Source organism: Pollicipes pollicipes, unplaced genomic scaffold, assembly GCF_011947565.3.
Source record: "Pollicipes pollicipes isolate AB1234 unplaced genomic scaffold, Ppol_2.1 Scaffold_6138;HRSCAF=7277_pilon_pilon_pilon, whole genome shotgun sequence".
NCBI lineage: Eukaryota > Metazoa > Arthropoda > Thecostraca > Pollicipedomorpha > Pollicipedidae > Pollicipes > Pollicipes pollicipes.
Window position 1 is genome coordinate 18,989,498 of NW_023596818.1, and position 27,665 is coordinate 19,017,162.

General features: G+C 56.4%; 3 protein-coding genes across 3 annotated transcripts; all 3 read left to right on the top strand.

Moving 5' to 3' along the window:
- Positions 1-221: 221 nt before the first annotated feature.
- LOC119105412 (uncharacterized) lies at positions 222-3,212 on the top strand. Its single transcript, XM_037228877.1, has 4 exons — positions 222-332; positions 1,430-1,676; positions 2,157-2,302; positions 3,180-3,212. The coding sequence occupies exons 1-4, from the start codon at positions 222-224 to the stop codon at positions 3,210-3,212; spliced, it is 537 nt and encodes a 178-aa protein (XP_037084772.1).
- Positions 3,213-5,050: 1,838 nt separating this feature from the next.
- Positions 5,051-27,652, top strand: LOC119105414 (integrator complex subunit 7). Its single transcript, XM_037228879.1, has 17 exons — positions 5,051-5,117; positions 7,217-7,400; positions 7,724-7,906; positions 8,611-8,751; positions 14,261-14,374; positions 14,824-14,953; positions 15,722-15,845; positions 16,570-16,860; positions 20,183-20,299; positions 20,769-20,879; positions 21,395-21,621; positions 22,136-22,191; positions 23,288-23,339; positions 25,711-25,909; positions 26,276-26,404; positions 27,109-27,287; positions 27,637-27,652. The coding sequence occupies exons 5-17, from the start codon at positions 14,302-14,304 to the stop codon at positions 27,650-27,652; spliced, it is 1,704 nt and encodes a 567-aa protein (XP_037084774.1). The 5' UTR covers positions 5,051-5,117; positions 7,217-7,400; positions 7,724-7,906; positions 8,611-8,751; positions 14,261-14,301.
- Positions 7,230-9,585, top strand: LOC119105413 (protein singles bar-like). The gene is made up of 4 exons (XM_037228878.1): positions 7,230-7,241; positions 7,724-7,906; positions 8,611-8,751; positions 9,508-9,585. Exons 1-4 carry the CDS (start codon positions 7,230-7,232, stop codon positions 9,583-9,585), a joined length of 414 nt encoding a protein of 137 aa, XP_037084773.1.
- Positions 27,653-27,665: the final 13 nt, after the last annotated feature.

The window sequence follows — 27,665 nt, forward strand, 5'->3', positions numbered from 1 at the left end:
CGATTCAATACTCATGTTTTTCGTTGGTCGTTCCGGGGAAACTTGTAACGATCAAGATTGCTCGATGCTCAAGGCGGCAAGACAAGGCTGCAAGCAGGTCCTAACGACCTCACCGGTGACCTGATGGCCCCCGCCCGCCCCTGAGGCCCTGTGATTGGCCAAACGTGGGCGTCCATGACCTGTCTCCCACCCCTCTCTTGCAGCCCACTGGCGTTCGGGTCATGTCCGGGCTCTGGCTGGTCGCCAGCATCGTCTACATGGCCGAGATTGTCGGCAGAAACATGGACTATCTGTTCAGGGAGCGAGGATTTCCTCTCAAGATCCTCACGGCTGTGAGTGACCAGTGCCCGACAACGCCTCATCTTACTACAATTCCACTGGCGACTAAAGAGCAAAGGGTGAAGCTTGCTTCGGACCAATTGAAAACACTTTTGTACATACCACTGCCGTATTCATGCTTGTAAAATGGTTTGGTTTTACAGGGAGGTCAGGTAGTTCTATTATCTCAACTTGGGACGAACACGTTACAATTCTGAACTTTGTTCACTTTTGCGTTGAACAGCTTGCTTGGACGGTTTGCCGGAGGTGGCTGCCTGAACCAAGCACAAACGCTCATGCTTGTGGTCCAACCACACCATGACAACCGGCTCCAAACAAGCAACCACCCGCGATGTGGTACCGAGACGTTAGGAATTCGGGGGCAAGTGAAATGCGAACGAGATGTGTGGAGAAGCGAATATGAAACAAAACTTTGTTACATCAGGGAAGGTTTTTCAGCTGGGTTTATTGATGTTTTTGTTTTATTCAGCGACGCCAGCTTTGGAAGACCAAAGTTCTCTGGCTCCCTCACAACTTGGCGATATTCTTCGCCTGCCAGAGCGGTAAATATGAATCCACCACGGAGCCGGGTATAGAATAAAGCCAAGCTGCAAAGCGGCCACAGGATTTTGGTCCGCCAAAGCTGGAGTAGCTGAGTAAAAACAAATAATCTGTTACATAACTTCGAAAGGTATAGCGGTTGTCTGAATGAACAATGCTGACAATTAACAATTGCCCCGGACGCTCAGACATCACGCTCATCAGATCAGATAATCGTCGTGATTACAGTGGACGCCGCACACGATCCGCCATAATGCAGGTGAACGTATAAAACAATGATACAATGGGTTACCTGACAGTAGCGGGGCACAAATTTATTTCGTCCAATTAGAGCTAGAGTGTAGATGGTACAAGTGGTCACGTTCCATCTATTAAGCACCTAAACAAAGCATCGGTCATGCTTCTTTAACCCTTAAGTAAGCCCGTGTAGGACTACATCTTTTGTAAATAAATACGCTGCAGGTGTCCACGTGGGGCCATACGCCATCGGGCGCCCTCAGTGACGTAATACCCGGTGAGCCTGTGCGTGACCCGCCGCCGCTGTCGGTAGGTGCTGGCGCTGGCAGCCGCCTGCCTGGACGCGGCGCTCTGCCTGCTGTCGCACCGACACCGCAGCGCCATCTACTCGCCGCAGCTGAAGGCGGCGCCCTCGGTCGAGTCGGGCGCCCGCCCGGCCCAACTCACCATTGGCACACCGCCGGCGCACGAGGCGACGCAGCGCAGCAGCTTCGGCGGTGTGGAGGCGCGGCCGGAGAGGCACCGGATGGAGCGCGCGCCCAGCAGTCCACCGTTCGTCGGTCAGCGGAGGCACGCTTCTCGTTCGCCGCCGCCCCGGCCGCCAACTCGGTCGTCAGCCTGCAGGGGCCGTCCGAGAGCGTGCGCAGGCTGACCGAGAAGGACACTCAGACCAGTCGGTGAGCCTGAAGAGCGAGTTTCGGCGCCAGCGCCGGCCTACGTCCCGGCGCCGACGCCCGAACAGCCGCCGGCCGAAACGCTGTCTCGAAGCCTCTGTCCGGGCGGCGCGGCTCGGCCGGCTCGGGCGGCGCTGGCGGGGAGCAAGCCACGCGGTCCCTGGCCGGCTCCGCCGACCACATCGGCGGCAAGGCGGGGCCCAGGGCGCCTGCCGCCGCTGCCACGCGGGCGCCGCCGCCGATGACGCCGCCGGCCGGCCCCGCGCCGCCGCCGGCCGCCCGCGCCGCCGGCGGCGCAGAAGAAAGCCGGCGCAGCTGCGCGCGGGCGCAATGGTCGCAGACGCGCGAGATGCGCCGCTCGGTCAGCACGCCACCCCGGGGACGTGGAGGAGCCGCTGGCGGTGGCCGGCACCAAGTTTGCGAGCACAGACTACCTGGCCAGCGATCCGGCCAACCTCAGCTTCAGCCAGCGGCTCAAGATGCTGGAGCAGCGGAAAGCGAACGGAAAGCGAGTGACGCTCAGACCAGACGCAAAGAACTGGCTGTGGCGGGGGGATGCGGGGAGAAATGCGGGGGGTGGGGATTGCGGGGGGATGCGGGAGGAGGGATGCTGGGGGGGGGGGGGGTAGGTGAGTGTCACGCAGTGGACCTTGAATGTGAGGGAGCGCATGAAATGCGGCGGTGTGGCGAGCGGGAGCATACCGCAGCGAGAGAGCGCACACTTGCGGGCTGAGACACGAGAGCAGGCGGATATGGACCGAGAGCCAGACGGGGCGAGCTAGCGTCGCCGTCCCGCGCAGACGGCAGCGTCTGCAGACGGGCAGACGTACGCCGCTTTGCAGTCGCTCGCCCGGCGCGGGCGGACGCAGAATCTGCCCATTAGCTCCAGCTGCCTCGTTTGATGACGCCGTTGCTTGTCGTCAGCTCCTATCATAACAGACGCCAGCGCGCCCTGAGACGGGACTGAGGGGGAGGGGGGGGGGGACGCCGGGCAAGACCGGCGCCGGCTCACCCCGGCGTGGCTGTGTCGTGAGTCACGTGCCGACAGGCGCCAGGAGCGTGTGCTGGCGTCGCGCGCGGCCGGGCACAGGTCCGGGGGCGGCGCCACGGACACGGCGTGAGAGTATGGCCGGTGGGACCCGCCCCGGGGTTCCCCGTTAACCCTGATGTTTTCTCTCACGCACTTGTCGCTTCATAGAAGGAGTGTCCCGAGAATGCCGCCAGGCTTGCAGTCGACATGCGGCCAACGCCTTAGAACACTGTAGTATGCACGTGCCAACTAGCTGATATTTTCGTGACCTGTACATGTGTTCTACTGCTGAGGGCAGGGTGGGAAGTGCACGGGGCAGGTGCCCTGTGCCCACCCTGCGCCCGCCTTGTGTCCGCCAGTGGCAGAGTGAGCTCATCACGTGTCAGACGTGAGGGACATGTCGTCTGCTCGTTGCCACTTCACCGACACGTAAACGGCACTGACAGGAGCCGACTCAGTCCATTGCCGGGCTGTTTACATCCGTCTGTCCACTGCGCGGATCCGTGTTTACTGCTTATGCCATCGGCGGCGAGGAATGCTGCATCATAATGCGCCGAGGCGTCCGTACGAGCCCGTGGCATCACCGGGTCGATTCACATGTGCCTTCCGGCTCGGCTCCCCTGTCTGCAGCAGCCTGCAAGCACGCACGACCTCGCACTGCTGCAGGCCCTTCTTTGGTTTGCTTTGCGAAAGGCACGCGTGCGCGCAGAGGTGTTGCAAAATGACCAAAAATGGCAGTGTTGTGATGACGGTGCGGAGTTCATATATCCTGCTATTTATGGATGTAGTTATCTGTGTGCGGTGTGATACGTTATTTATCTGTTCGTGTGTGAATCTTCATACGTGATTCATGACTGCTTCCTAGGAAGCGTATACATCGTCGAGTGAGCACCGTCACGACGCTGCTGCTGAAGACTTCCCTCAATAAGGAGACACCCATGCGACCAAAGGTCCATGTTTGTGTGTCCTCAACTACGAGCCTCCATTGCATTGACGAACACGCTCGCATCACTTTCACCCTGGACAGACGGACGAAATACACTGCCGATCGTCACGTCTCGTCAACCACGAGCCTCCATTGCATTGACGAACACGCTCGCATCACTTTCACCCTGAACAGACGGACGAAATACACTGCCGATCGTCACGTCTCGTATGTTTCAATTCGTGATAGTGTAACTTCAGTTGTTCACACGCTGGCATACGACCGGGATGCAACTATTGCAACGCGGGAGAAGGATGAAAGAGGGTTCAGACTTTCAGCTCTTTTCGCACGCCCTCCATCGCGCGAGATGCCGAGGCGCCGTGAAATGGTAGCCATAATTCGGGTTCAGCATCACCATTGCATTGCATTCCACTAAGCTGGCGTTGTGTCGCCGTGATGTCACCAAGCTGGCGTTGCGTGATTGCAATGTGTCCCACAGGTTGGACATTAATGAGGTCAACGCCTGACCCGTGCGGGATGGCTGATCGTGACATCGGCAGGCACGGTCGCCTTCAGTTGAAGTCACGCGGCTGGGTGCGCAGCGCACTTGGGTGCACTGGTGCCGTGATTGCAAGTACATGAGAAGCAGTGCTCAACTGAAAAGCTCGGACCACACCGCCCCTGAGTTGTGTCAATGGTGCTGACGACGGGTAACGAAGCCCGCCTCCTGAATGACCTTTCTGTTCCCAGCGGGTTGACAAAGTTGACCTCTGCCAGAAATGGACAGGAGCTACCCCTCCCTCCCCCCCCCCCCCGGGGCGTCGGCGCGTTGCAAGTAGACACAAGCCGGGTCTGTGCCAACGATTGGCGACAAGAGCATCAAGAAAAGGTACCAAAGCACTTCGAATGCTTAACCATCGGTTAAGGGACCATTGGCTGTCAATGAAGTGCTTGTGAGGGTATTTGCCGGTGATCTATCCGTGCATTGCTTTTGTATTGGTGGCAATCCCATGCTTCAATGTGCCTGTGGACGGTGGGAGATGACGAACGCCTGAGATGTTCCTCATCCTTATAGTCATGTCGCCTTAGTACCCATGGGTATGCAACCCCGGGCGGCGGGCTCATGAACTACCGCTCCCTGCGGAGATATGCTGGTACTAGTGAAGTTGGAGATCCGTCTCACTGGGAGACGGACGCGGTCGCCAAACCCCACGCCGCGCTCGCACCTGGGGCGCCAGTACGGCGGATATTTTTAGACGGGCCCGGCGCCGTCGGGGGAGGCACGCCTCTCCTCTCCAGACACGTGGCGAGTGAGGTGTGGAGTGCGCGGCGGCCACCTCCACACGACGTAAGCCCATCCCCTGGTGACACGGTGAGTCGACTTTCTCACCCGCCTCGCAGTGCGGTCGCCTCTGGCCGCCACAGAGCGTCGGCGCCTATCCGTTTGTCCGGTTGCCTGACGTTGCGGGGCGGGGCGCCGGCGTGACGTCACAGGGACGGCGGCGGGCGGTAGTGACTGGAGGGCACTGGGACGGAGGTGCGTCCGGCCTTGTGTCCGAGCTGTGGCCTCGTGCCACGCGTTCGGGCTGAGTCACATCCACTCCCCAGCATGGTGGACTGCATAAGGAGCCTTCCTGCTCGTCACCCACCAGGAATCTTCGGCCTTGGGAGCGTGTCTGCATGTGGGACTGCGTGTTGAATGCTTGGAAAAGCTGCACAGAACATGCATTCGTCGTGCAAACACCAGCACGTCACGATGATGAAGCCTTCGTGATGTCACCAAGCTGCCATCACATGCAAATTTAAGCGAGGCTGTCCGACACGCAACAGTTAACGTGACAGCAAAAACAACATTTAACGGGTCTCGCAGTGTCATAGCGAATAAACTGCTCGCTGTGCTCAATACCGGACACTAAATGCAGCCGTTTTTTTAATAATAAACACACGCAAAGTCACTCTAGCAGGAATTTGTGATGCCGGTCTCTAAAAACGTTTAACAGCGGGTACAAAACGTTGTTCTGGCACTGCTTGAAATGTGTCATTAGTTTATGTGACTAGATTTGCACTAGATTCTTTGAAAAATCCAGGTTTTCCACCGACGTTTTCGAGTCGCTCGTCAAGTGACACGATAATAATTTCTTACGTCTGAACTCGTGCTATTGAGGCCAGCGGGAGCAATGTCCGCTGACGCCGCGCGCACGATCCGTTTTCAGTTGCAACGTTTACAGACTCGCGATCAGTTGAAAGCCAAAGCTAAGGCTAGAACGTTTAAGATTACTAAAAGACACTGTTCACAATGTGCGACAAAGCCTCCAGTTTTATGAACATCTTGGGCACGATGTGCTCAGGATCGGTCTAGGCTCGTAATATCGAGTACGCTTAAATCGATTCAGCAACAACAACATTTTCTTACGTAAGTAGCCCATCAGGTCATCATATCAGACACTTTAAAACTATATCATGAGGCGTTGCGTGATGAGTAGCCACCCGTTATTCAGTATTAATCATTATGGATTTTCAGACATTCGTCAACGATAATACACTGACTCACTCACGACTGGGTATGCCATTGTCGTCCCCATGCTAACGCGTATAATACTATCGGCGTGTATCATACTACGTGTGTAAAATGTCTTCGCATATTGAAGCTTCGAGCGCTTACGGCATATACACATGTACATGTATATATATATATATATATATATATATATATATATATATATATATATATATATATATATATATATATATATATGACTTAACAATACAGCACAGTTCAAGAGAGCGTGGTAGGATGAAACGATGACAATAACAAAACTAATGATGGACACAAATCATTTTGTGGATAAAGTATGACTGCGTTCAGAATTCTTGCCGTGTTTCTAACAAAGACGGATTTTTTGGTTGAGAAAAGGTTTTTGCCTACCTTGTGACCCAAAACATTGAGTGGCTGTCACAACCTTCAAGAATGGGGGGGGGGGAGGGGGCAATCACATTGCGGCTGGCTGTAGGCTTAGGTTGTAACAGCGTTTGGTTTTGGACGCATTTTAGAATTATGTCTCGTGGAAGGAGTTTCCCGTAGGCTGCAACTCTAGTTCATGGAACGTGTCCACAGGTCACCACAGCAGTAAATCATGCTTTATTTTTTTTGCGGTTGCATGCCTTTTACTGTTCAAACGCTGTGAAGGGCTAGCGTGTTTGTACAAGTGCTGTGGACTAGCAAATTGCGCTCTTCCTGTGTCAGGGCACTAACTTTATATTTTGGCCATCGGTTAAACGTACCGGCCCTGCCTCACGTCCCCAGTCATCAGCCAATGCAGCCATCCCCAAAATACGCACAGCTGTGCGAATCCACTGTGGGAACTACCGATGCTGTAGTACGCTCAGCGACGTAGCTCTGTCCTGACCCCTCTCTGAGGCGTCAGAGTGCGGTTCGTCCGCCTTCTCACACTTTCGCCTCGCCGGCCGCAGACACTGTGCCGCGATGATCTCGACCGTCAGTCGCGGCGTTCCCATGCGGACAACGCGAGGTCAGGTCAGGTCAGACAGCAGGAGCGGCTGTAGCCCGTGCGCCTGCTGCTGCTGCGGCTGCTGCCGCTGCCTCAACCTCAGCTTTCTCAGGACCCGGATCGGCCTGCTGAAGCTGGTAGAAATGGTGAGCTCCTGATCAAACGACAGTTAGACGTCTGATTATTGTGGCCCTGTTGTTCGACTGCGATGGTGAAGTACAGAGCATAGTGCAGTGGCTAAATGCGTTTAGTTCATGTGCATGCACACATGAAAGGCAGAGGTGGTGACTGTCCTTTGAGGCGTGCTCGCCCTCACTGTCGCCCATATGAGGTGTCTCTGTGATAACGTCATTATATAGAATAAGTAAATAGATACATACTTCAAATACATTGATGATAAACATGATGAGCGTTAAGTTCACACCGACCGTCACAAGGTCAGAGCTCGGTCACGCTACGCTGCCGGCAGGCACTCGGCGGCATATGCCAGAGCCTGCTGATCAATTACGGCATCGGCTACTCCGCCTCGCTGGGTCACGCCTACTCGATCTTCCTGACGACGGCCTGCGCCTGCCTCTTCAGCACCGGCATACTGCTGCTCTGTTACCTGGTCTCCGCCCCGTCTGTGGCACTTATCCGACAGTCGATATTTGTGAGTACTGGATGTCTGTCAGGCAGTCAATGTTTGTGAGCACTGGACAGCCAGGTGTGGGGCAGGCAGCCATTGTTCGTGAGTACTGAGCGCCTGTTAGGCAGTCGTTGTTTGCGGGTACTGAACGCCTGTCAGGCAGTCATTGTTTGTGGGTACTGAACGCCTGTCAGACAGTCGTTGTTTGCGGGTACTGAACGCCTGTCAGGCAGTCGTTGTTTGCGGGTACTGGATGCTCGTGCGATAATCAAAGTTGTGAGAAGCTCGTCCTTAGCGCTCGCCAAGCCATCGTGTTTTGAAAGTGTCAGGAAAGCTTGTCCTCGGTGCTCATCAAAACTGTTGCTGTTTAGGTAAGGTACGTTTGTATGACCCGGTGACATGACAAAGACTGTTCGGCTGTTGAGCTTAACAAATTGTGTGCGTCTTGACAATCTCAACGCCATTAACAAGAGACATATTTGCTTGGGAATGTGTCGTTTTGCTAGATGAATGACATTTCACTGACTACCAGACAACCTTGTTGCTCCTCCGCATCCAGGACATCAACGAACAAAGGCGCAACCGACGCAGATCACATCCTTGAACGCAACGTTTTGGTGGCAAAGAGCGGGCAGGCACCCTTTGCGCTGTGACCCACCAGCCGCAGACGCGTCTACTGATGCTGCCACTGCGCGCCTCGCTGACTGGCTCTCTTCTCTGGCCGGCAGGAGACGCTGTTCAACGGCGTGGCGGCCGTGCTGTACCTGGGCGCCTCAGCGTTTCTTTCCTTTACCGTACAGTCGGTGTTGTGGCCACAGTATGTGGTGACTCCTTACTTCCAGGTGTATCCAGCGCTCACTGCCGCCTACGTGAGTCGCGTCTTTCCGTGGTGCCCACTCACTGGGCATGGCTTGGCTCCCCGTCAAAGTCTTGCTTCTTTCTTTCTGCTTCATTTCTGGCCCAAAATAACAGTGCGCATGCTCATGACCGGGAAGTTGTGACTTTCATGGCAATCATACGCGCCTAACGGCAAATACCGCGTACACTGAAGGTGAGTATTCGAATCTCACTATTGTTTGACATCCGCATGCCTGCATGATCCGCAGTTGGAACTGACGGGGCGGGGCGGGGAGATGAGGGGTGGAACTGGCTGCTGACAATTCAATACGTGAGATTTTGACATGCTTATATATATATATATATATATATATATATATATATATATATATATCTCTCTCTCTCTCTCTCTCTCTCGCTCTCTCTCTCTCTTACTCTCATTTGTCTAGTCTACTGTCTACTGTCTTCTGTCTTCATTTACGTACTTGCTCTGAAAAAAACTAACGTATCGCATTCACATAGTTTTTCACCAGAGGCCTTGTACAATCCACCCGGAAAACTCCTTCAAATATCCCAATCCACAATTTGAAACCGCAAATCCAGTGCTTCCGAAGGTTTGCTCCATTCAGTGCATTTACATAACAAAGGGAATTTTTGTTAACCGCCCAATGTTAACAGTCACCATCGCCTGTCAGCCACCTCCCAGCTCCTGAAGCCTCAGGTTCAGAGATTATTCAACTCAATCCACAGTCAACAATTCTTCACCCCTCTCGCGTCTCTGCTGGCAGTGCCTGGGCCTGGTCGTCGGCTGTGTCCACGGGTACGACGCGTTCCTGGCGTACCGCTGGTACCGACACCGGCAGTGACGTCACAGACGAAGCCACCTCCTCTCCGAGGGGGCGGGCGGATAATCCTCCCAGTGAACAGAGTTCACGCACCACGGCGCGCGTCATTTGTCTCATCGCCATAACGCCAAGACGCGACATATGGAGCAAAACATGCTCTTGAAATTTTCCTGTTGACCATGGTCACTTTCCGCGTACTTCTGTGGCCTAACTTGTGGTCTCGACCGCGGTAGGCATCCACCTGCACAAATCTCTTATTGAATATTTTATTTCTATCAGCGACTGCCGTGAGGTTTCTGTCACGCGATGGTGTTCGGCTTTCTGTCACGCGATGGTGTCCGGCTCTGTGTCACGTGATGGTGTTCGGGGCACGAAGACGTTGGAGACACGTGACTGGGACACCGCATGCACGCACGGAGGCACTGCGAGCGTTACGCTGTGAGAGTAAAACAGCGAGACGCTCAAATATTCCCGGAGCCGCGCATAAGAGCGAAACTGTCGTGCGCGACATGTTCGGGTGGTACTGCTTGCGATTGCAAAGCGTTGTCGTTTGCTCGCTTGTGAATTGTGTTGTTGCAATTTTCCACATCCGTATTACTCGCTAACCGTAAATCCATTTAGGTAGATCATCAAGTGAATGTTTTTGAATATTTGATGTTTACAAATACACGGTCTGTGGCACTTTCTCGTCTGCATCATTGGTAATGTAAATACTATGATGCGGACCTTAAAGGTTGCCGCACACTGAGAGGGCGCAGCTAGAATTTGCTACAGGAGTGGCTGCCATGATTTGAGGCGGGGATTAAGTTTTTTCGAGTCAGTCTCAGTGGTGTTGACAGTATCTACGCACTGCAGAATATTAGCAACCCCCCCCACCCCCCCACGCTAACAGAAAAAGTACCTAGCGTATCAATGAGCTATCGATGTTGGTTTGTTGTGGTGCCTTAACACGCGCTTGGGCGGGGGTCAGATTGACCCACCGAAGGTTTTTCCGGAATGATTTCCGAACAACGCGGCGCAGCCACGCTACATTTTGCATAGCTATATACAATTTAATGTCGTATCGTTTGGCACTAAAAAGTTAGATGTACTTTATTAGGTCACTGACCTACGGCAGGTCAAAGTCAGGCCATTGGTTCTGCGAAGTCAATGTCATGGGAATCGTTCAATCTGATGCAACATCGGATTGTTAGACGAAACTATACATCACTGAAATGCTTTCTTAGGCAACGCAACAATTGAATGGACAAATTGCGTTGACCTCAGGTCATTTTTAAGCGTCAGTCCAAGGGCAAAGCTTGCCTGATTCATTACTCCAGGGCTTGCTGTACGGCGTAGTTTCTGGTGCTCATTACGAATTTATTGATAACAGGAACCGCCTTGTACATCTTCCATGCACTTCTCAAAGGTCAGAATAGGCCACTGGCCTAAAAGGACCCAGGCCAACATTTTTTTTTTTTTAGGAACATACTGCCTGGCGTAATCGTTTTCACTAATTCAAATGCAAAACTAAAAGCAGTCTTGTATGATCTTGGTCACCATGACCTTCAAAAGGTCGAACAACGTCACTGACCCTAAATGATCAGGCGACCTTTGGTCAGAACAGGTATCTAGGTTCAGGGGGTACTTTGAAGACCAAATTGGAAATTGACTTTGTCAGACCTTACTTGACCCGAAGGTCATGATGTAGTCTCAAATTTTGACCTAAGTGAGTTCAGGTACAGGCCAATACACCCTGTAAATTTGGTGTCTCTAGCTTTCTTAATTTCCGAGATCTCTAGGCGTCAAACTGACCCCCCACCCGAGCGAAGGGTATCCAACCGGCCACCCGGGCGCGTGTTCATCAATTGTTTCATTTGAGCACCATGCATATTACTCGGCTATCCACCAGTCTTGTTTCCAATTACGACTGTTGGGCTCCACACATCGCTGCCCATGATAAAGCCTTTGATATTTGCTTACTTTCCTACCCACCAAATTCCGAGATTATGTTCATAAGTGTCGTGGTGAAAAATGCGCTCGAACTTACCTGATGGAGGATGGGGGTGAAGGGGAAGGGTTGCCTCGTGAGTTCTTGGCTACGCTACTGCTTGCGTTACATTGCAACCTGAGGTTCCACCTTGTGTTCTTCAGGATCGTTGCTTAAAGCCCCAATCACTGTTATTATTGCGTACTTACCTTCTCGTACGTACCCTTCTCAAATGCGGCAATTATTTCAGGTTTTTAACACCAGGCCTATGACAATACTCAGAGCAAATAACTTAAAAACATCAAAAACGTTGGAATCCTGTCATTTTTTGGAAATATTGCTCCCAATCGTGATCTGAAATGGCCATAATCATAAGCCAACAAACGTTGCTGCTCTTTTGAGAGGAAAATCCTGCAGATACCTTACATCATGCACGCAACTTGCATCGGGTCCAGATCGTCTATATATTGCGCCATCAGATAGCAGAAAATCCATCGTATTGCATTATAATGCTTGCGTGACTAAACCAGAGGCCAATGGAGCATAACGAAGGGCGATGCGTGGAAAAGATCCATAATTAACACGGACCGCACTTTCGGGCACCGGCGTCTTCGGCGATCACATTAGCGCAATGTGCTTTGACTTAACCGGGATTCGAGTCTGGTTCGCACATGGGCATCTGGGTGGTCCTTGCCACACTCCTGTCAGTGAGATCTTCCTAAATGCCTGAACATACGAGGGCCAACAAACGGAGAGCGTTACCAAACGCAGACCTCTTAAATAATTTAAGTCTTCTAAAACACTCCTCTGCTCCAAGCCGCTTTAAGTGCTACCATTTTTGGGACATAATATGCGCAGAAGTGACGCGCCAAAATCATACCGGCGTCAAAGTCTGAAGGCTACATTGTGCACGGTGTTATGGTACGGCATTAGGTGTACAGGTCTGGGTGTTCAGAAGTCATCAGGTTCGTTTGCCATCAGAACTTGGTCGGACATTGATGCCCCAAATAATGCAATATGCCAGTCCGCCTGCACATAAGCTATTGTTGCTGGTAACTGCCTGGTGCCAATCACAACGTTGGGAGATACGTGTTAAGCTTGCTTTTATCAGTTTTGGGCTGGTAACTGAGAGGTTAAAAGATACACATTGATTTAATTTTTTTGTGGGCAAGGATTATGACATGTGCAAAAATTAGATTGAATTAAGGGGATTGTAATTGCCAAACTGTGCAGGTCAGTAGTGCCTGTAATGCTTCAGTGATGCATTGATATCATTAGTGCCAAGGTAAAATTATGCTCAAGCTGCCTTTTTCATGACTTTTCAGAGTAGTTTTACACAAAGTTGTCACTGCAATATTTTAAGCCCTGAAAGCATCAACTGTAGGCATAGATGGCTGGAGACAGTTCAGCAAACCCATCACTAAGGGTTATGGCACACATCCAGTAATGCTTTGAGTACATTTAAGTGCTGCAGCATTTGATGCAACCTGTGTTGCCCTTTGATATAACCAGACCATAAATAAGTGCTGCTGCTGCCACCACATACAGGCCATCCTAGTCAACAACAGTTTTGGAGTACCTTATGTGACCAGTCCACCCAGCCATGGGTGGGTGGGGACAGGCATAGATGTAAGGCATGAATGTTATGGGTGTGCATGTTCTGTGACAGAAAATTACATTCCCTTGAAGGACCAGGGAGCAGGTCAATCAAAATCCAGTTTCACACCGCACCCCATTAAGAGAAAGTTCTCGGGAGATATATCTCCATATTTTATGAAAACCGATCATTTAGAATCACACCAATATGGTCCAAGACCAGTTTAGGCCCGGAACTGCATAAAAAAGCATTAATTTTATAACTAGATTGTAGGAGACATGGCTCATGCAACAGTTGACAGGCACTGCTTAGCTTGAGTGAGATACATTCACTTAAAAGTGTCTTACTGGACCTTTAAAAATGAAAATGATGCAATGCCTGCAATAAATCCTCAGCATCTTCTTCCCATGTATATGTCCATATTATTACATGTTTATGAATTTACCACTTCTTATTCAGATTATTTTTTGACTTGAGTGCAAATGTTATTTTGTGCAATTGCATTGAGATGGCAGGTGTGATTAAAGCTTGTGTGTGCACACTGACCCTGCTTCTGAAGTTTTGCAATCAAATTAGAATGCAGGATGTTTGCAGCTTCAAAAAAGCATCTGCTCCTTCACATGCTATTTGTTTATGTATTGAATGGCACATTTCCTATTTGTTTCAAAAATGAGTTCAGTAGCATTCCTAATGCTCTTTCTGCCATTGCACACTTCCATCTGCTCCTTCACATGCTACTTGTTTTTGCAATAAATGACACATTTCCTACTTGTGTTGCCAAGCCAATATGTGCACACTGCAAAACGGCTAGTATATGCCTTGTACAATTGCATAATTTCATTAGGTCAAGTAGGTATGCCATGTGCTCAGCATAAAAGCTAAGGCTTTATTATCAAACAGTAACATTTTCAGTTGCTGCACACATTTGGGCAATAAAAAACAATCCTGGTAAAGGAGGGCCCACATCAAAATACATGTTTGGATTTTCTGTCATTATGAAAATGTGCATGATTTGATATCTCTTTCACCAAGCCGAATTAATGGGTCCACCATGCCCTGTCACCAATGGTTATAATATTTATTTTTATTGGATTTCCACTAATGCCACAATGTCTGTAACCTATTTTCAGCCTAAATCTCACATGGTGTCGGATCACCTGAGAACATAACCATGAACACAGACCATGGAGCCACAGATGCTGATCAGCTGACTGCCAACACAGCATTTGTGGCCATTGATAAAGGTGAGCTGAGAAGTAATGACACACCTCTATGTCACATATTTTTCACATACCTGGAAGTACTTTTTAATTGCTTTGATTGCATGGAAGGTCATAGAAGTTATGTGCTAAACTGCATCAATTACTGTGTTGTGATCATACCAGCACTTTCTTGACTGTTTTTCTGAAGCTGAGGAACATTGTTTTTACACTGTATTCTTGATCTTCTTTCATGTGACCTATGAGGTAAATTTATTTGTGATACCTATTGGTGTGGTGTTGTTTTGATTAATCATGATTTAATACATTATGCATGGAAACTTATTTCATCTTTGAAGTGTGTACACACTGTGTGGTGATTGTGCCTGATATGATGTTCATGAAAAGTAATGTCAGATAATGCTAGCATTTAAAACATCTGTGTTAGTGTTTTACCTTTTGCCATACTTTGTGCACCCTTCTCTTTTTGGCAGGGCTTCTCTCAGGAAAAGTCAATGAACAAGTGGAGGCAATTGTCAAGTTTCCAGCTCTTTTTGATCGTCATCCATTTCCACTGCTGATCAACTCGTCCATGCTCAAGCTGGCGGATGTCTTCCGCATTGGGTCAGTGGCCAGGGTTCAGTTGTGAACAGGTTTTGCTAGCACTGGTGTCAATATAAAGGATGATATTGGTAAAGCATGAAATAGTTATGCCTAGAGTGGAGCTCATCAGCGAACCTGAAGCCGACCCGAAAGGTTTGCATTGCTTGGTACGCGGCGTTCGGGATGGTTTCATTCTATCGTTGTCAATGCTTGATTGTCTAATCTCTTGTGTAATCTATTGTCTAATGTCTTTTCTAATCATTGATGGCTGTTCAAAATCACACACTATGCTGATGTCTACAACCAGACCGCGGTAGCACTCCAGTGTCGAACTGAAGACCCGCGAAGCAATAAGCTGATGACGCGTTGTCCGACAGCTACGACGCCTGCCTGCTGACCTGGCCGACCTGACCCACTGACCTGGCCGATCTGATCCACTGACATGGGTGACCTGACACACTGTCCTGACTTGCTGGCCTGACCTGCTGACCTGGCCGACCTGATCTGCTGACCTGGCTGACCTGACTCTCTGACATGGCTGACCTGACCCACCACCCTGGCTGACCTGACATGCTGGCCTGACATGCTGGCCTGACATGCTGGCCTGACCCATTGACCTGGCTGACCTGACAAGCTGGCCTGACCTGCTGACCTGACCTGCTGACATGGCCGACCTGACCCGCTGATCTGGCCGACCTGACACCCTCACCTGACCCCCTAACCTACCCGACCTTACCCGCCGACCTGGCTGACCTGACCTGCTGATCTAACGCTCCACTGCGCGGGCAGGTCAAACTTCACTCGGCTCTGCATCCTGCGCGTATGTCAACAGAGCGAGCGCCACCTGGATAAGATCCTCAACGTGGACGAGGTCGTCCGCCGGATCTTCTCTGTCACTCACTCCAACGACCCTGTGCGTCCCCTGTTGGTGGCCGGGGGGTTTTCGGACGTTCTCGCGCGATATGACCTCTTTATAGTCCGCGTGTTGTGTTTTGGTGCGATGGCGTTCGTTGGCCATGTTTGATGCATTTGGTGTTTCATGTTCTGATGGCCTCTGATGGATTTCTGATGGCGAGCTGCGATGCTCTTAGTGCTTTTACGTCTCATGTTCGCGTTCGTAAAGCTGTGGTGCTCTTATTGTTGTTTATCTTGTGATATTCCTTCGATATTTGGCTCTTAGAATGAGCTCCAACCACGGGGAGCCACTCGGGAAGCTAAACCAGCAAACCACCGTTACTTTTTCTGAGCCTAAGCTTACTTCAGACCTTCTGGGCTTGTAGGGCTAAAACTGCGCACCGTACATGGCCAAGCGTTTAGAGCCATTGTCCGGAGACCGAAAGATCTGAGGCGTGATTGGTGCCACAGGAAGTCTAGCCCAGCGTCGACTATTGCATGACCGCACTGATGATCCCGTCAGTATCGCGCGTCGACAAACGGGGGCTGACGAGTGTCCTAGACAGGGCGGGAGTCGGGCGCCACGAGCCGATCCCGTCCGTGCGTCACCATACGACTGACGTCAGGCCGCTACGGACACCTGTCGCCACGATGTCCTGGCGTTACTCCGCCTGGACACTGCGGCACGAGGCCGAGCGGCCGGGTGGGGCGCCCGTTACCGCTGCCCGCCCGTGCTCCGGCAGGTGGCGCGCGGCCTGGCGCTCAGCACCCTGGGCAGCCTGAGCGCCATCATCCCGCAGCGCAAGCAGGTGCACCACAGCATCCGACAGGCGCTCGACTCGCGGGACCCGGCCGAGCTGGAGGCCGGGATCGTAGCCGCGCAGCGCTTCGCCGCCGTCTCCAAGACGTTCGCCACCAACATCAGCGAGCGCATCTCGGAGATGGTGCAGGGCGTCACCACGCCCGTCGACATCAAGCTCAAGCTGCTCAACATCCTGCAGCACATGCACCACGACACGCAGACGGCGGCCGCGGTGCGTGGGGTTGGGCTAGTCGGACCCGAGCGCGGGTCTCACCGGTCGACAGGTGCATTGACGGGAACTGTCATGATATGATCTGAGCTTGTGACCGTCGAGTGGTGGAGCCGATGGGCTGCACTTTCAGATCCAACCTGTGATAAGTATATCATTATGTAGTCTAACAGAATGAAGCGGTCCCAATGCTCTTCACTGAGGGCTGCGCGCGCGGTCCAGTTGTGGGTCTGATTCACTGAGGGCTGTGCGCGCGGTCCAGTTGTGTGTCTAATTCTCTGAGGGCTGTGCGCGTGGCCCAATTGTGGGTCTGATTCACTGAGGGCCGCGCGCGCGGTCCAGTTGTGGATCTGATTCACAGGGCTACGCGCGCGGTCCAGTTGTGGGTCTGATTCACTGAGGGCTGTGCGCGCGGTCCAGTTGTGGGTCTGATTCACTGAGGGCTGTGCGCGCGGTCCAGTTGTGGGTCTGATTCACTGAGGGCTGTGCGCGCGGTCCAGTTGTGGGTCTGATTCACTGAGGGCTGTGCGCGCGGTCCAGTTGTGTGTCTAATTCTCTGAGGGCTGTGTGCGCGGTCCAGTTGTGGGTCTAATTCACTGAGGGCTGTGCGCGCGGTCCAGTTGTGGGTCTAATTCACTGAGGGCTGTGCGCGCGGTCCAGTTGTGGGTCTGATTCACTGAGGGCTGTGCGCGCGGTCCAGTTGTGGGTCTGATTCACTGAGGGCTGTGCGCGCGGTCCAGTTGTGGGTCTAATTCACTGAGGGCTGTGCGCGCGGTCCAGTTGTGGGTCTGATTCACTGAGGGCTGTGCGCGCGGTCCAGTTGTGGGTCTGATTCACAGGGCTGCGCGCGCGGTCCAGTTGTGGGTCTGATTCACTGAGGGCTGTGCGCGCGGTCCAGTTGTGGGTCTGATTCACTTAGGGCCGCGCGCGGTCCAGTTGTGGGTCTGATTCACTGAGGGCTGTGCGCGCGGTCCAGTTGTGGGTCTGATTCACAGGGCTGTGCGCGCGGTCCAGTTGTGGGTCTGATTCACAGGGCTGTGCGCGCGGTCCAGTTGTGGGTCTGATTCACTGAGGGCTGTGCGCGCGGTCCAGTTGTGGGTCTGATTCACAGGGCTGTGCGCGCGGTCCAGTTGTGGGTCTGATTCACTGAGGGCTGTGCGCGCGGTCCAGTTGTGGGTCTGATTCACTGAGGGCTGTGCGCGCGGTCCAGTTGTGGGTCTGATTCACTGAGGGCTGTGCGCGCGGTCCAGTTGTGGGTCTGATTCACTGAGGGCTGTGCGCGCGGTCCAGTTGTGGGTCTGATTCACTGAGGGCTGTGCGCGCGGTCCAGTTGTGGGTCTGATTCACTGAGGGCTGTGCGCGCGGTCCAGTTGTGGGTCTGATTCACTGAGGGGCTGTGCGCGCGGTCCAGTTGTGGGTCTGATTCACGAGGGCTGTGCGCGCGGTCCAGTTGTGGGTCTGATTCACAGGGCTGTGCGCGCGGTCCAGTTGTGGGTCTGATTCACTGAGGGCTGTGCGCGCGGTCCAGTTGTGGGTCTGATTCACTGAGGGCCGCGCGCGCGGTCCAGTTGTGGGTCTGATTCACTGAGGGCTGTGCGCGCGGTCCAGTTGTGGGTCTAATTCACTGAGGGCTGTGCGCGCGGTCCAGTTGTGGGTCTGATTCACTGAGGGCTGTGCGCGCGGTCCAGTTGTGGGTCTGATTCACTGAGGGCTGTGCGCGCGGTCCAGTTGTGGGTCTGATTCACTGAGGGCTGTGCGCGCGGTCCAGTTGTGGATCTGATTCACTGAGGGCTGTGCGCGCGGTCCAGTTGTGGATCTGATTCACTGAGGGCTGTGCGCGCGGTCCAGTTGTGGGTCTGATTCACTGAGGGCTGTGCGCGCGGTCCAGTTGTGGGTCTGATTCACTGAGGGCTGTGCGCGCGGTCCAGTTGTGGATCTGATTCACTGAGGGCTGTGCGCGCGGGTCCAGTTGTGGGTCTGATTCACTGAGGGCTGTGCGCGCGGTCCAGTTGTGGGTCTGATTCACTGAGGGCTGTGCGCGCGGTCCAGTTGTGGGTCTGATTCACTGAGGGCTGTGCGCGCGGTCCAGTTGTGGGTCTGATTCACTGAGGGCTGTGCGCGCGGTCCAGTTGTGGGTCTGATTCACTGAGGGCTGTGCGCGCGGTCCAGTTGTGGGTCTGATTCACTGAGGGCTGTGCGCGCGGTCCAGTTGTGGGTCTGATTCACTGAGGGCCGCGCGCGCGGTCCAGTTGTGGGTCTGATTCACTGAGGGCTGTGCGCGCGGTCCAGTTGTGGGTCTAATTCACTGAGGGCTGTGCGCGCGGTCCAGTTGTGGGTCTGATTCACTGAGGGCTGTGCGCGCGGTCCAGTTGTGGGTCTGATTCACTGAGGGCTGTGCGCGCGGGTCCAGTTGTGGGATCTGATTCACTGAGGGCTGTGCGCGCGGTCCAGTTGTGGATCTGATTCACTGAGGGCTGTGCGCGCGGTCCAGTTGTGGGTCTGATTCACTGAGGGCTGTGCGCGCGGTCCAGTTGTGGGTCTGATTTACTGAGGGCTGTGCGCGCGGTCCAGTTGTGGATCTGATTCACTGAGGGCTGTGCGCGCGGTCCAGTTGTGGGGTCTGATTCACTGAGGGCTGTGCGCGCGGTCCAGTTGTGGGTCTGATTCACTGAGGGCTGTGCGCGCGGTCCAGTTGTGGGTCTGATTCACTGAGGGCTGTGCGCGCGGTCCAGTTGTGGGTCTGATTCACTGAGGGCTGTGCGCGCGGTCCAGTTGTGGGTCTGATTCACTGAGGGCTGTGCGCGCGGTCCAGTTGTGGGTCTGATTCACTGAGGGCTGTGCGCGCGGTCCAGTTGTGGGTCTGATTCACTGAGGGCTGTGCGCGCGGTCCAGTTGTGGGTCTGATTCACTGAGGGCTGCGCGCGCGGTCCAGTTGTGGGTCTGATTCACTGAGGGCTGTGCGCGCGGTCCAGTCGTGGGTCTGATTCACTGAGGGCCGCGCGCGCGGTCCAGTTGTGGGTCTGATTCACTGAGGGCTGCGCGCGCGGTCCAGTTGTGGGTCTGATTCACTGAGGGCTGTGCGCGCGGTCCAGTTGTGGGTCTGATTCACTGAGGGCTGTGCGCGCGGTCCAGTTGTGGGTCTGATTCACTGAGGGCTGTGCGCGCGGTCCAGTTGTGGATCTGATTCACTGAGGGCTGTGCGCGCGGTCCAGTTGTGCGTCTGATTCACTGAGGGCTGTGCGCGCGGTCCAGTTGTGGATCTGATTCACTGAGGGCTGCGCGCGCGGTCCAGTTGTGCGTCTGACCTGACGGTGTGGCCCGACAGGTGCGACAGCTTTGTCTCCGCCTCTTGCCCAGCTTTCCGTCGGAGCAGTTCGTCATGACCACGCTGAACGTGCTCACCAAGCTTGCCGCGCAGACACTGGTGGACATCCCGGAGCAGGTCGGTAGCAATGCTGCGGCTCCAGCGCACAGCGGGGACGGCTTATGGCCGGGTTTTCACTCCGCACGACTGGGCGACTAAGGTGCTTGCACACGCCAGATATTTAGAGACATCGTTGTCACCTTGCGGGATCAGACATTTTGTGTGTGTGTGTGCGTGCGTGCGTGCGTGCTTGCGTGTATGGGGTGGTCGTGATTAGGGCATTTCAATGCTGTCCACCGCAAGAGAGGCGCAGCCATACCGTATTTGTATAATTGCCTTATCCGGATGACCTGGTGCTGCGCAGGTCGGGTCTTCGCTGTACTGGGCGCGGTCGGTGTCGGGATCGTATTCCCACCATGTGTTGGCGACGCGCCTGACGTGTGTGACCTGCGGTTTGGCAGCGTTTGACGTGCATGCCTCGTCTGCCAATGGAGCGGCGTCGGACCGTGTGGTGAGAGCTGCGCCTGACCCCATGCTCGCCCGTCAGGTGGACCTGCTGTTGGGCTACCTGAACAACGACGTCCGCCGGGCGGTGAAGTCAGCCGTGCTGCGGGACCTGCTGGAGCTCTCCAGACAGGCGGCGCCGCTCTGGTCCCAGGTCAGGCTTCCCCCCTCCCCTCCCCTCGCCCGGTGAGTGCAGGGGGAGCTGCTGAAGCTCTCCAGACGGGCGGCGCCGCTCTGGTCCCAGGTCAGGCTTCCCCCCTTCCCCTCCCCTCCCCCGGTGAGTGCAGGGGGAGCTGCTGAAGCTCTCCAGACGGGCGGCGCCGCTCTGGTCCCAGGTCAGGCTTCCCCTCTTCCCCTCCCCTCCCCCGGTGAGTGCAGGGGGAGCTGCTGGAGCTCTCCAGACAGGCGGCGCCGCTCTGGTCCCAGGTCAGGCTTCCCCCCTTCCCCTCCCCTCCCCCGGTGAGTGCAGGGGGAGCTGCTGGAGCTCTCCAGACAGGCGGCGCCGCTCTGGTCCCAGGTCAGGCTTCCCCCTCCCCTCCCCTCCCCCGGTGAGTGCAGGGGGAGCTGCTGGAGCTCTCCAGACAGCTCTCCAAACATTCCCGCTGCCGGTGTCCTGGCGCCCAAACCGTACGCCTCCGATTACTGAAGCCGCCGCCGGTGGGGTCCCAGGAGAACCAGTCGTCGCTGATCGAGTTCGCCGCCGGCACGCGCTACACGGCCGTGAAGACGGCGGCGCTCTCCGTGCTGGTGTGCCTGGCCCGCTCGGTCTCGGTGCGCCAGTTCGACCTAGCGCCGCACGGGCCACTGATGAGACTCTGCCGCGCCGGCGCCTGCCACCAGGAGGCGCGCGTGGCCGGCCGCGCCGTCCAGCTGCTCACCGCGCTCGCCGTACACTGGTGAGAGCGCGTGCAGGGTTGGGAGGAAGGGGAGAGTGGGAGGGAGCGAGATAGGAAGGGAACGACGAGATGAGAGGTGGACACATGCAATGTTTGCACAGAATGGGTGCTTGTGTTGACAAGGCTGGGGTGATGAAAGGATGAGAATGCAAACGCTTCTTAAAAAGATTCCAGGTCAGAAGAATGGGATACTTCCGATGCTGGAAGTGAGGATAATACAACTATGTTGCCCTGTTAGAGGAACAGCATTGTACTGATTTGAAAGCTGTGACAAGGGGGCAGGAGTGCAGGGAGAACGATTCCGAGTTAATATTCAGGAGACCAGGACGTGGGCGATGTGGATGACCGTCCTTCGTGGATATCCCGTCCCACTGCAGCCGGTTGGACGAGGAAGCCAGGCCCCTCCCCATCAAGGGATTCCTGAAATGTAGCCCTGTCGCTGCACCCCAGGATCCAGCCATCCCTACGTGGTAGTCCGCACGTCTACCTGTGCCCCCTCCCCGCCCCCCTGCAGCCAGGAGACGGGCACACGGCCGGACGTGACGGAGGCGGCCGTGGCGGCGTGCGACTCGCTGCTGCTGCTGCTGACGTCGGCCGGCGGCGCCGACGGCGACCGGCGGCTGCGCGCGCCGCTGCGCTGCGCCGTCTCACTGGCGCGTGACGACACCACCGCCGCCCAGCTGCTGGAGTCGGTGGGCGGGCTGGCGCGCGCGGCGCCGCCCGGCCCGGCGCGGCGCGCGCTCTTCGAGGCGCTCTGTGCGGTCGGCTGCCGCCGGCCCCATGTTCTCGCGCCGCTGGCCTGGGACGTCATGGCGCTGCTCGAGGCGCCCGACGTGGACGGCGACACGGCGGTGAGACGGCGGAAGGTGGAGGGCGGTGGTGCGCCGTCCTAGCGGCCAGTCTCATGAAAAGTGGGACAGAATATGACAGTTATGGTTTTGGATGGGAGCTGTGCTCCTGTTCAACAGTTTGAGGCCGCTGTTTTTTCAACGTGATCTGCCCTTCATTCGTAATATGTAGTTGTACATTTGTACTTAAAAGGAAGTGTGCCATACGATGTCGGCCTGTTGTTCCAGTTAACAGTATTAACACACTGATCTGATCAGCTGATACTGCCTTGCTAATTTGGAGCCGACCTCGGGACTCCATTAGCGCTTGAGACACACCGTATCAGTCACCGAAACACTTCCGTTCTTAGCTCGTGTCGCGCACTCCATCCTTCAGACTTTGCTTTACACATCCCAGCGAGAGCCCGCACTACCATTGCGTCGATGCGCTTACGTACGTGCACGCCTGCCTGTCACTCAAGGCCAGTATTGCCGTCCCCTGCAGTGAGAACAGAGAAAGCTTCCTGCGGCGGCAGCTGGATCATATCCTTTTTATGCGAACAGCGCTGACGTTTAATGCTGGGACCACTGGTCAGCTGGCGCCGGGCCAGTGACAGAGGCCGCTGCTGTCGTACAGGTGCAGCTGTGCACGCTGCTGCTGCAGCTGCGGGTGGGCGGCGCCGACTGGCCCGAGCAGGAGCGGCGCGCCGTGCTGGCCGCCGCCGGCCGCGTCTCCCACTGGCAGGCCTACAAGGTGGCCCGCCAGGCAATGCGGTGAGCCGAGCCGGAGCCTCCGGACGGCCGCACTCCAGCGCTGTCTGTCTGGTGATGTGGCTCAGGTGCCGCCGGACGGCCCACCTCCAACGATGTCTATCTGGTGATGTGGCTCAGGTGCCGCCGGACGGCCGCTCTCCAACGCTGTCTGTCTGGTGATGTGGCTGGGGTGCTGCCTGACGGCCGCTCTCCAACGCTGTCTGTCTGGTGATGTGGCTCAGGTGCCGCCGGACGGCCCACCTCCAGCGCTGTCTGTCTGGTGATGTGGCTCAGGTGCCGCCGGACGGCCGCTCTGCAACGCTGTCTGTCTGGTGATGTGGCTGGGGTGCCGCCGGACGGCCGCTCTCCAACGCTGTCTGTCTGGTGATGTGGCTGGGGTGCCGCCGGACGGCCGCTCTCCAACGCTGTCTGTCTGGTGATGTGGCTGGGGTGCCGCCGGAAGGCCGCACTCCAGCGCTGTCTGTCTGGTGATGTGGCTGGGGTGCCGCCGGACGGCCGCACTCCAGCGCTGTCTGTCTGGTGATGTGGCTCGGATGCCGCCGGACGGCTGCACTCCAGCGCTGTCTGTCTGGTGATGTGGCTCAGATGCCGCCGGACGGCCGCTCTCCAACGCTGTCTGTCTGGTGATGTGGCTCGGATGCCGCCGGACGGCTGCACTCCAGCGCTGTCTGTCTGGTGATGCGGCTGGGGTGCCGCCGGACGGCCGCTCTCCAACGCTGTCTGTCTGGTGATGTGACTGGGGTGCCGCCGGACGGCCGCACTCCAGCGCTGTCTGTCTGGTGATGTGGCTGGGGTGCCGCCGGACGGCCGCACTCCAGCGCTGTCTGTCTGGTGATGTGGCTGGGGTGCCGCCGGACGGCCGCACTCCAGCGCTGTCTGTCTGGTGATGTGGCTCGGATGCCGCCGGACGGCTGCACTCCAGCGCTGTCTGTCTGGTGATGTGGCTCAGATGCCGCCGGACGGCCGCTCTCCAACGCTGTCTGTCTGGTGATGTGGCTCGGATGCCGCCGGACGGCTGCACTCCAGCGCTGTCTGTCTGGTGATGCGGCTGGGGTGCCGCCGGACGGCCGCTCTCCAACGCTGTCTGTCTGGTGATGTGACTGGGGTGCCGCCGGACGGCCGCACTCCAGCGCTGTCTGTCTGGTGATGTGGCTGGGGTGCCGCCGGACGGCCGCACTCCAGCGCTGTCTGTGGTGATGTGGCTCGGATGCCGCCGGACGGCTGCACTCCAGCGCTGTCTGGTGATGTGGCTCGGATGCCGCCGGACGGCCGCTCTCCAACGCTGTCTGTCTGGTGATGTGGCTCGGATGCCGCCGGACGGCCGCTCTCCAACGCTGTCTGTCTGGTGATGTGGCTCGGATGCCGCCGGACGGCCGCTCTCCAACGCTGTCTGTCTGGTGATGTGGCTGTGGTGCCGCCGGACGGCCGCACTCCAGCGCTGTCTGTCTGGTGATGTGGCTGGGGTGCCGCCGGACGGCCGCTCTCCAACGCTGTCTGTCTGGTGATGTGGCTGGGGTGCCGCCTGACGGCCGCTCTCCAGCGCTGTCTGTCTGGTGATGTGGCTGGGGTGCCGCCGGACGGCCGCTCTCCAACGCTGTCTGTCTGGTGATGTGGCTGGGGTGCCGCCTGACGGCCGCTCTCCAGCGCTGTCTGTCTGGTGATGTGGCTGGGGTGCCGCCTGACGGCCGCACTCCAGCGCTGTCTGTCTGATGATGTGGCTGGGGTGCCGCCGGACGGCCGCTCTCCAACGCTGTCTGTCTGGTGATGTGGCTGGGGTGCCGCCGGACGGCCGCTCTCCAACGCTGTCTGTCTGGTGATGTGGCTCAGGTGCCGCCGGACGGCTGCACTCCAGCGCTGTCTGTCTGGTGATGTGGCTGGGGTGCCGCCGGACGGCCGCACTCCAGCGCTGTCTGTCTGGTGATGTGGCTCGGGTGCCGCCTGACGGCCGCACTCCAGCGCTGTCTGTTCGGCGCCGTTGGTTGGATGGCAGATGTCATGTAATGTTGGCGCAGTGTGTCGGGTGACAGCATTTGGTTGATTGGCGCTAAGTGAGACCTAAGAGAGTGCTTAAGCCTAAATCTCTGTGATTTGTTTTTTATTAGAGCCCTTTTGACCAGAAACGATGGTTTCAGGGCTATGATATAAAATAAAATAGTTGACGGAGGGACAGGCTAGCATGTGCCTGGAGGGCCCGATCGCCGAGCTTCAACCCGGGCATGGGCGCTGGGTACCCAGTCGGGGTTCCCCTTCCCACGGGGCTCTCGGCCCACTCGTGGCTGACGCATGCAGCCTGCCCCGGACAAGCGGGGTGTCGCGAGGATGCAGAATGAAGCAAGACAGAGGATAAGAGGGACGGATATGACTCTGTGTAATTGGGCCCACCCTACACACTGGTGACCCCACCCCTCCCTCGTAAGTCGCACGTAGCCTCGTCGACCCTCGTCTCCACCGTCCCCCCTCACCTGTGCACGTGCCTGGTCGGCGCCAGATTCGGACACCACGGCGTGGCGGCCGCCCTGCTGCGGCCCACCCTGTGCCAGGTCTCCACCGAGCAGATGCACTTCTGGCTGAGCGCTCTGGTCGAGCTGAGTGAAGCCGAGGCGGCGCTGGTGGCGCCACCTCACGACGACCTGGGCACGCTCTCGGCGGCGGCGCAGCGGTACGCCCGTGGCCTCTCCGCACTCCGGGTGAGTTACCACCGGCTGGCGTCGGACCGTTCTGTTGATGGGTAAGAGCCTGTGCTCAATGGTAACGACCGCGGTCGCCTGGAATCCCCCGGGGCAGGCTGTGGCGCTCTGGATGCCAGTGACACTCATCGTACCTTTCCTGTGAGCCAAGGTAGCTGTGACAAGCAAAACTGACAGCTAATTCCAGCTGGCAAATATTTAACAACTGGCAGTTTGTACTTCCCATTTCCCTCTTTTCACATTTTTGGTACGCTGGCCGTCATTGCTTGGTATTGTCTCATCGGGAACCCCCGCGGAATGTCATCCATCGCCGGTGATTTGCGCGCGCCCGTCATCCAGCCCTGGACGTCTCTGGCCGGTCCGCAGGCCACCACGTCGCCGACGCAGCTGCTGGAGTTCCCCGCCGAGTTCTGCCGGCTGCGCTGGCGCTGTCTGCAGGCGCACATCCACCTGTGGACCGCGTGCCGCACCCTGCAGACCTCGCCGCCGCCCTGCGTCGCCATCGCAGGTGCCGCCGGCGCCCGCGACGACACGCAGCGCTCCGGCCGGGTCATCACCCAAGTAAGCAGGTCATCACCCAGGTACGCAGGTCATCACCCAGGTACGCAGGCCACCACCCAGGTACGCAGGTCATCACCCAGGTACGCAGGTCATCACCCAGGTACGCAGGCCACCACCCAGGTACGCAGGTCATCACCCAGGTACGCAGGTCATCACCCAGGTACGCAGGTCATTACCCAGGCACGCAGGTCATCATACAGGTATTGAGGTCATCACTCGGGTACCGAGGTCATTAAGTAGTTACTGAGGTCATTGCGCATGCACGGAAGACATTATGCAACTACAGAGGTCACTACCCGGGTGCATAAGTCATCACGCAAGACAGGAGATCGTGGCACAGGAACGGAGGTCATTACGCAGGTACGGATATCATAAGGCGGGTACGGACGTCATTACGCATGCGCGGACGTCATCACGCAGGTGCAGAGACCATGACGCGCGTATGAGAGGATGTTACGCATATAAGAGGGATACTATATATGTACGCTATCATCACCAAAGCATCTTTTGTGGTGACGTAGAGGGTGCCTCTAGAGGGTGCGGCGGCAGTGAAGTTTGTGCCGTGACGTTTTTCGGCGTTCTCACCGCTCTCTCCGGCTCCGTGCGCCCCCACGTCCACGCCATCCTCCTGTCCTCAGCTGCAGAAGTCGGGGGCCGAGTTCTCGGCGCTGGCCGAGGAGTACGGCCGCCTGTACCGCTCGTCCTTCGACGCCGACCCCGACTCGCTGGCCTGTCTGGAGCGGCTGCAGCGGTGCTGCCTCCTCGTGGCGCAGGCCGTCGACTGGGCCGTGCGGCGCGGGAACCCCGAGACATTCAGGTGGGTGGGAACGGAAGAGGGGTGGGGTGGGTGTGGAGGAGAGGGGACGAGGAAGCGCAATTACCGAGACGGGGAGGTGGGATGGATTATGTTGGTTCGAGTATCATTGGTCGCAGTCAATCTGACCTCTCCCATCCCAACTGCGATGCCGGTCTGACCCCGCTCTGCCGCGCCTGACCCAACCCTGGGCGCCAGTCTGACTCGTCCCGCCGCCGTCGCCAGCGCGCCGGCCGACCCAGACCTCTCGGCCGCCGTCGCCAACCTGGACGAGGCGTGCCGGCGCGCGGCGGCGCTGGTGGCGCGCGCGCACCAGCTGAGCGCCGGCGCGCGCAGCCTCGGCCACCACCAGACGGCAGCACTGCTAGCTGTCAGTCGACT

Bases quoted from the DNA above. Each gene is read 5' to 3' on its own strand.
- LOC119105412 (XM_037228877.1), top strand. From the start codon at position 222: ATGTCCGGGCTCTGGCTGGTCGCCAGCATCGTCTACATGGCCGAGATT. The intron at 333-1,429 runs GTGAGTGACCAG...CGCTGTCGGTAG, and splicing joins CTCTCAAGATCCTCACGGCT to GTGCTGGCGCTGGCAGCCGC. The intron at 2,303-3,179 runs GTGACGCTCAGA...TGTGTCCGCCAG, and splicing joins GGAAAGCGAACGGAAAGCGA to TGGCAGAGTGAGCTCATCAC.
- LOC119105413 (XM_037228878.1), top strand. The intron at 7,907-8,610 runs GTGAGTACTGGA...TCTGGCCGGCAG, and splicing joins TTATCCGACAGTCGATATTT to GAGACGCTGTTCAACGGCGT. The intron at 8,752-9,507 runs GTGAGTCGCGTC...CTCTGCTGGCAG, and splicing joins CAGCGCTCACTGCCGCCTAC to TGCCTGGGCCTGGTCGTCGG.
- LOC119105414 (XM_037228879.1), top strand. From the start codon at position 14,302: ATGAACACAGACCATGGAGCCACAGATGCTGATCAGCTGACTGCCAAC. The intron at 21,622-22,135 runs GTGAGAGCGCGT...GCCCCCCTGCAG, and splicing joins ACCGCGCTCGCCGTACACTG to CCAGGAGACGGGCACACGGC. The intron at 26,405-27,108 runs GTCGCCATCGCA...TCCTGTCCTCAG, and splicing joins AGACCTCGCCGCCGCCCTGC to CTGCAGAAGTCGGGGGCCGA.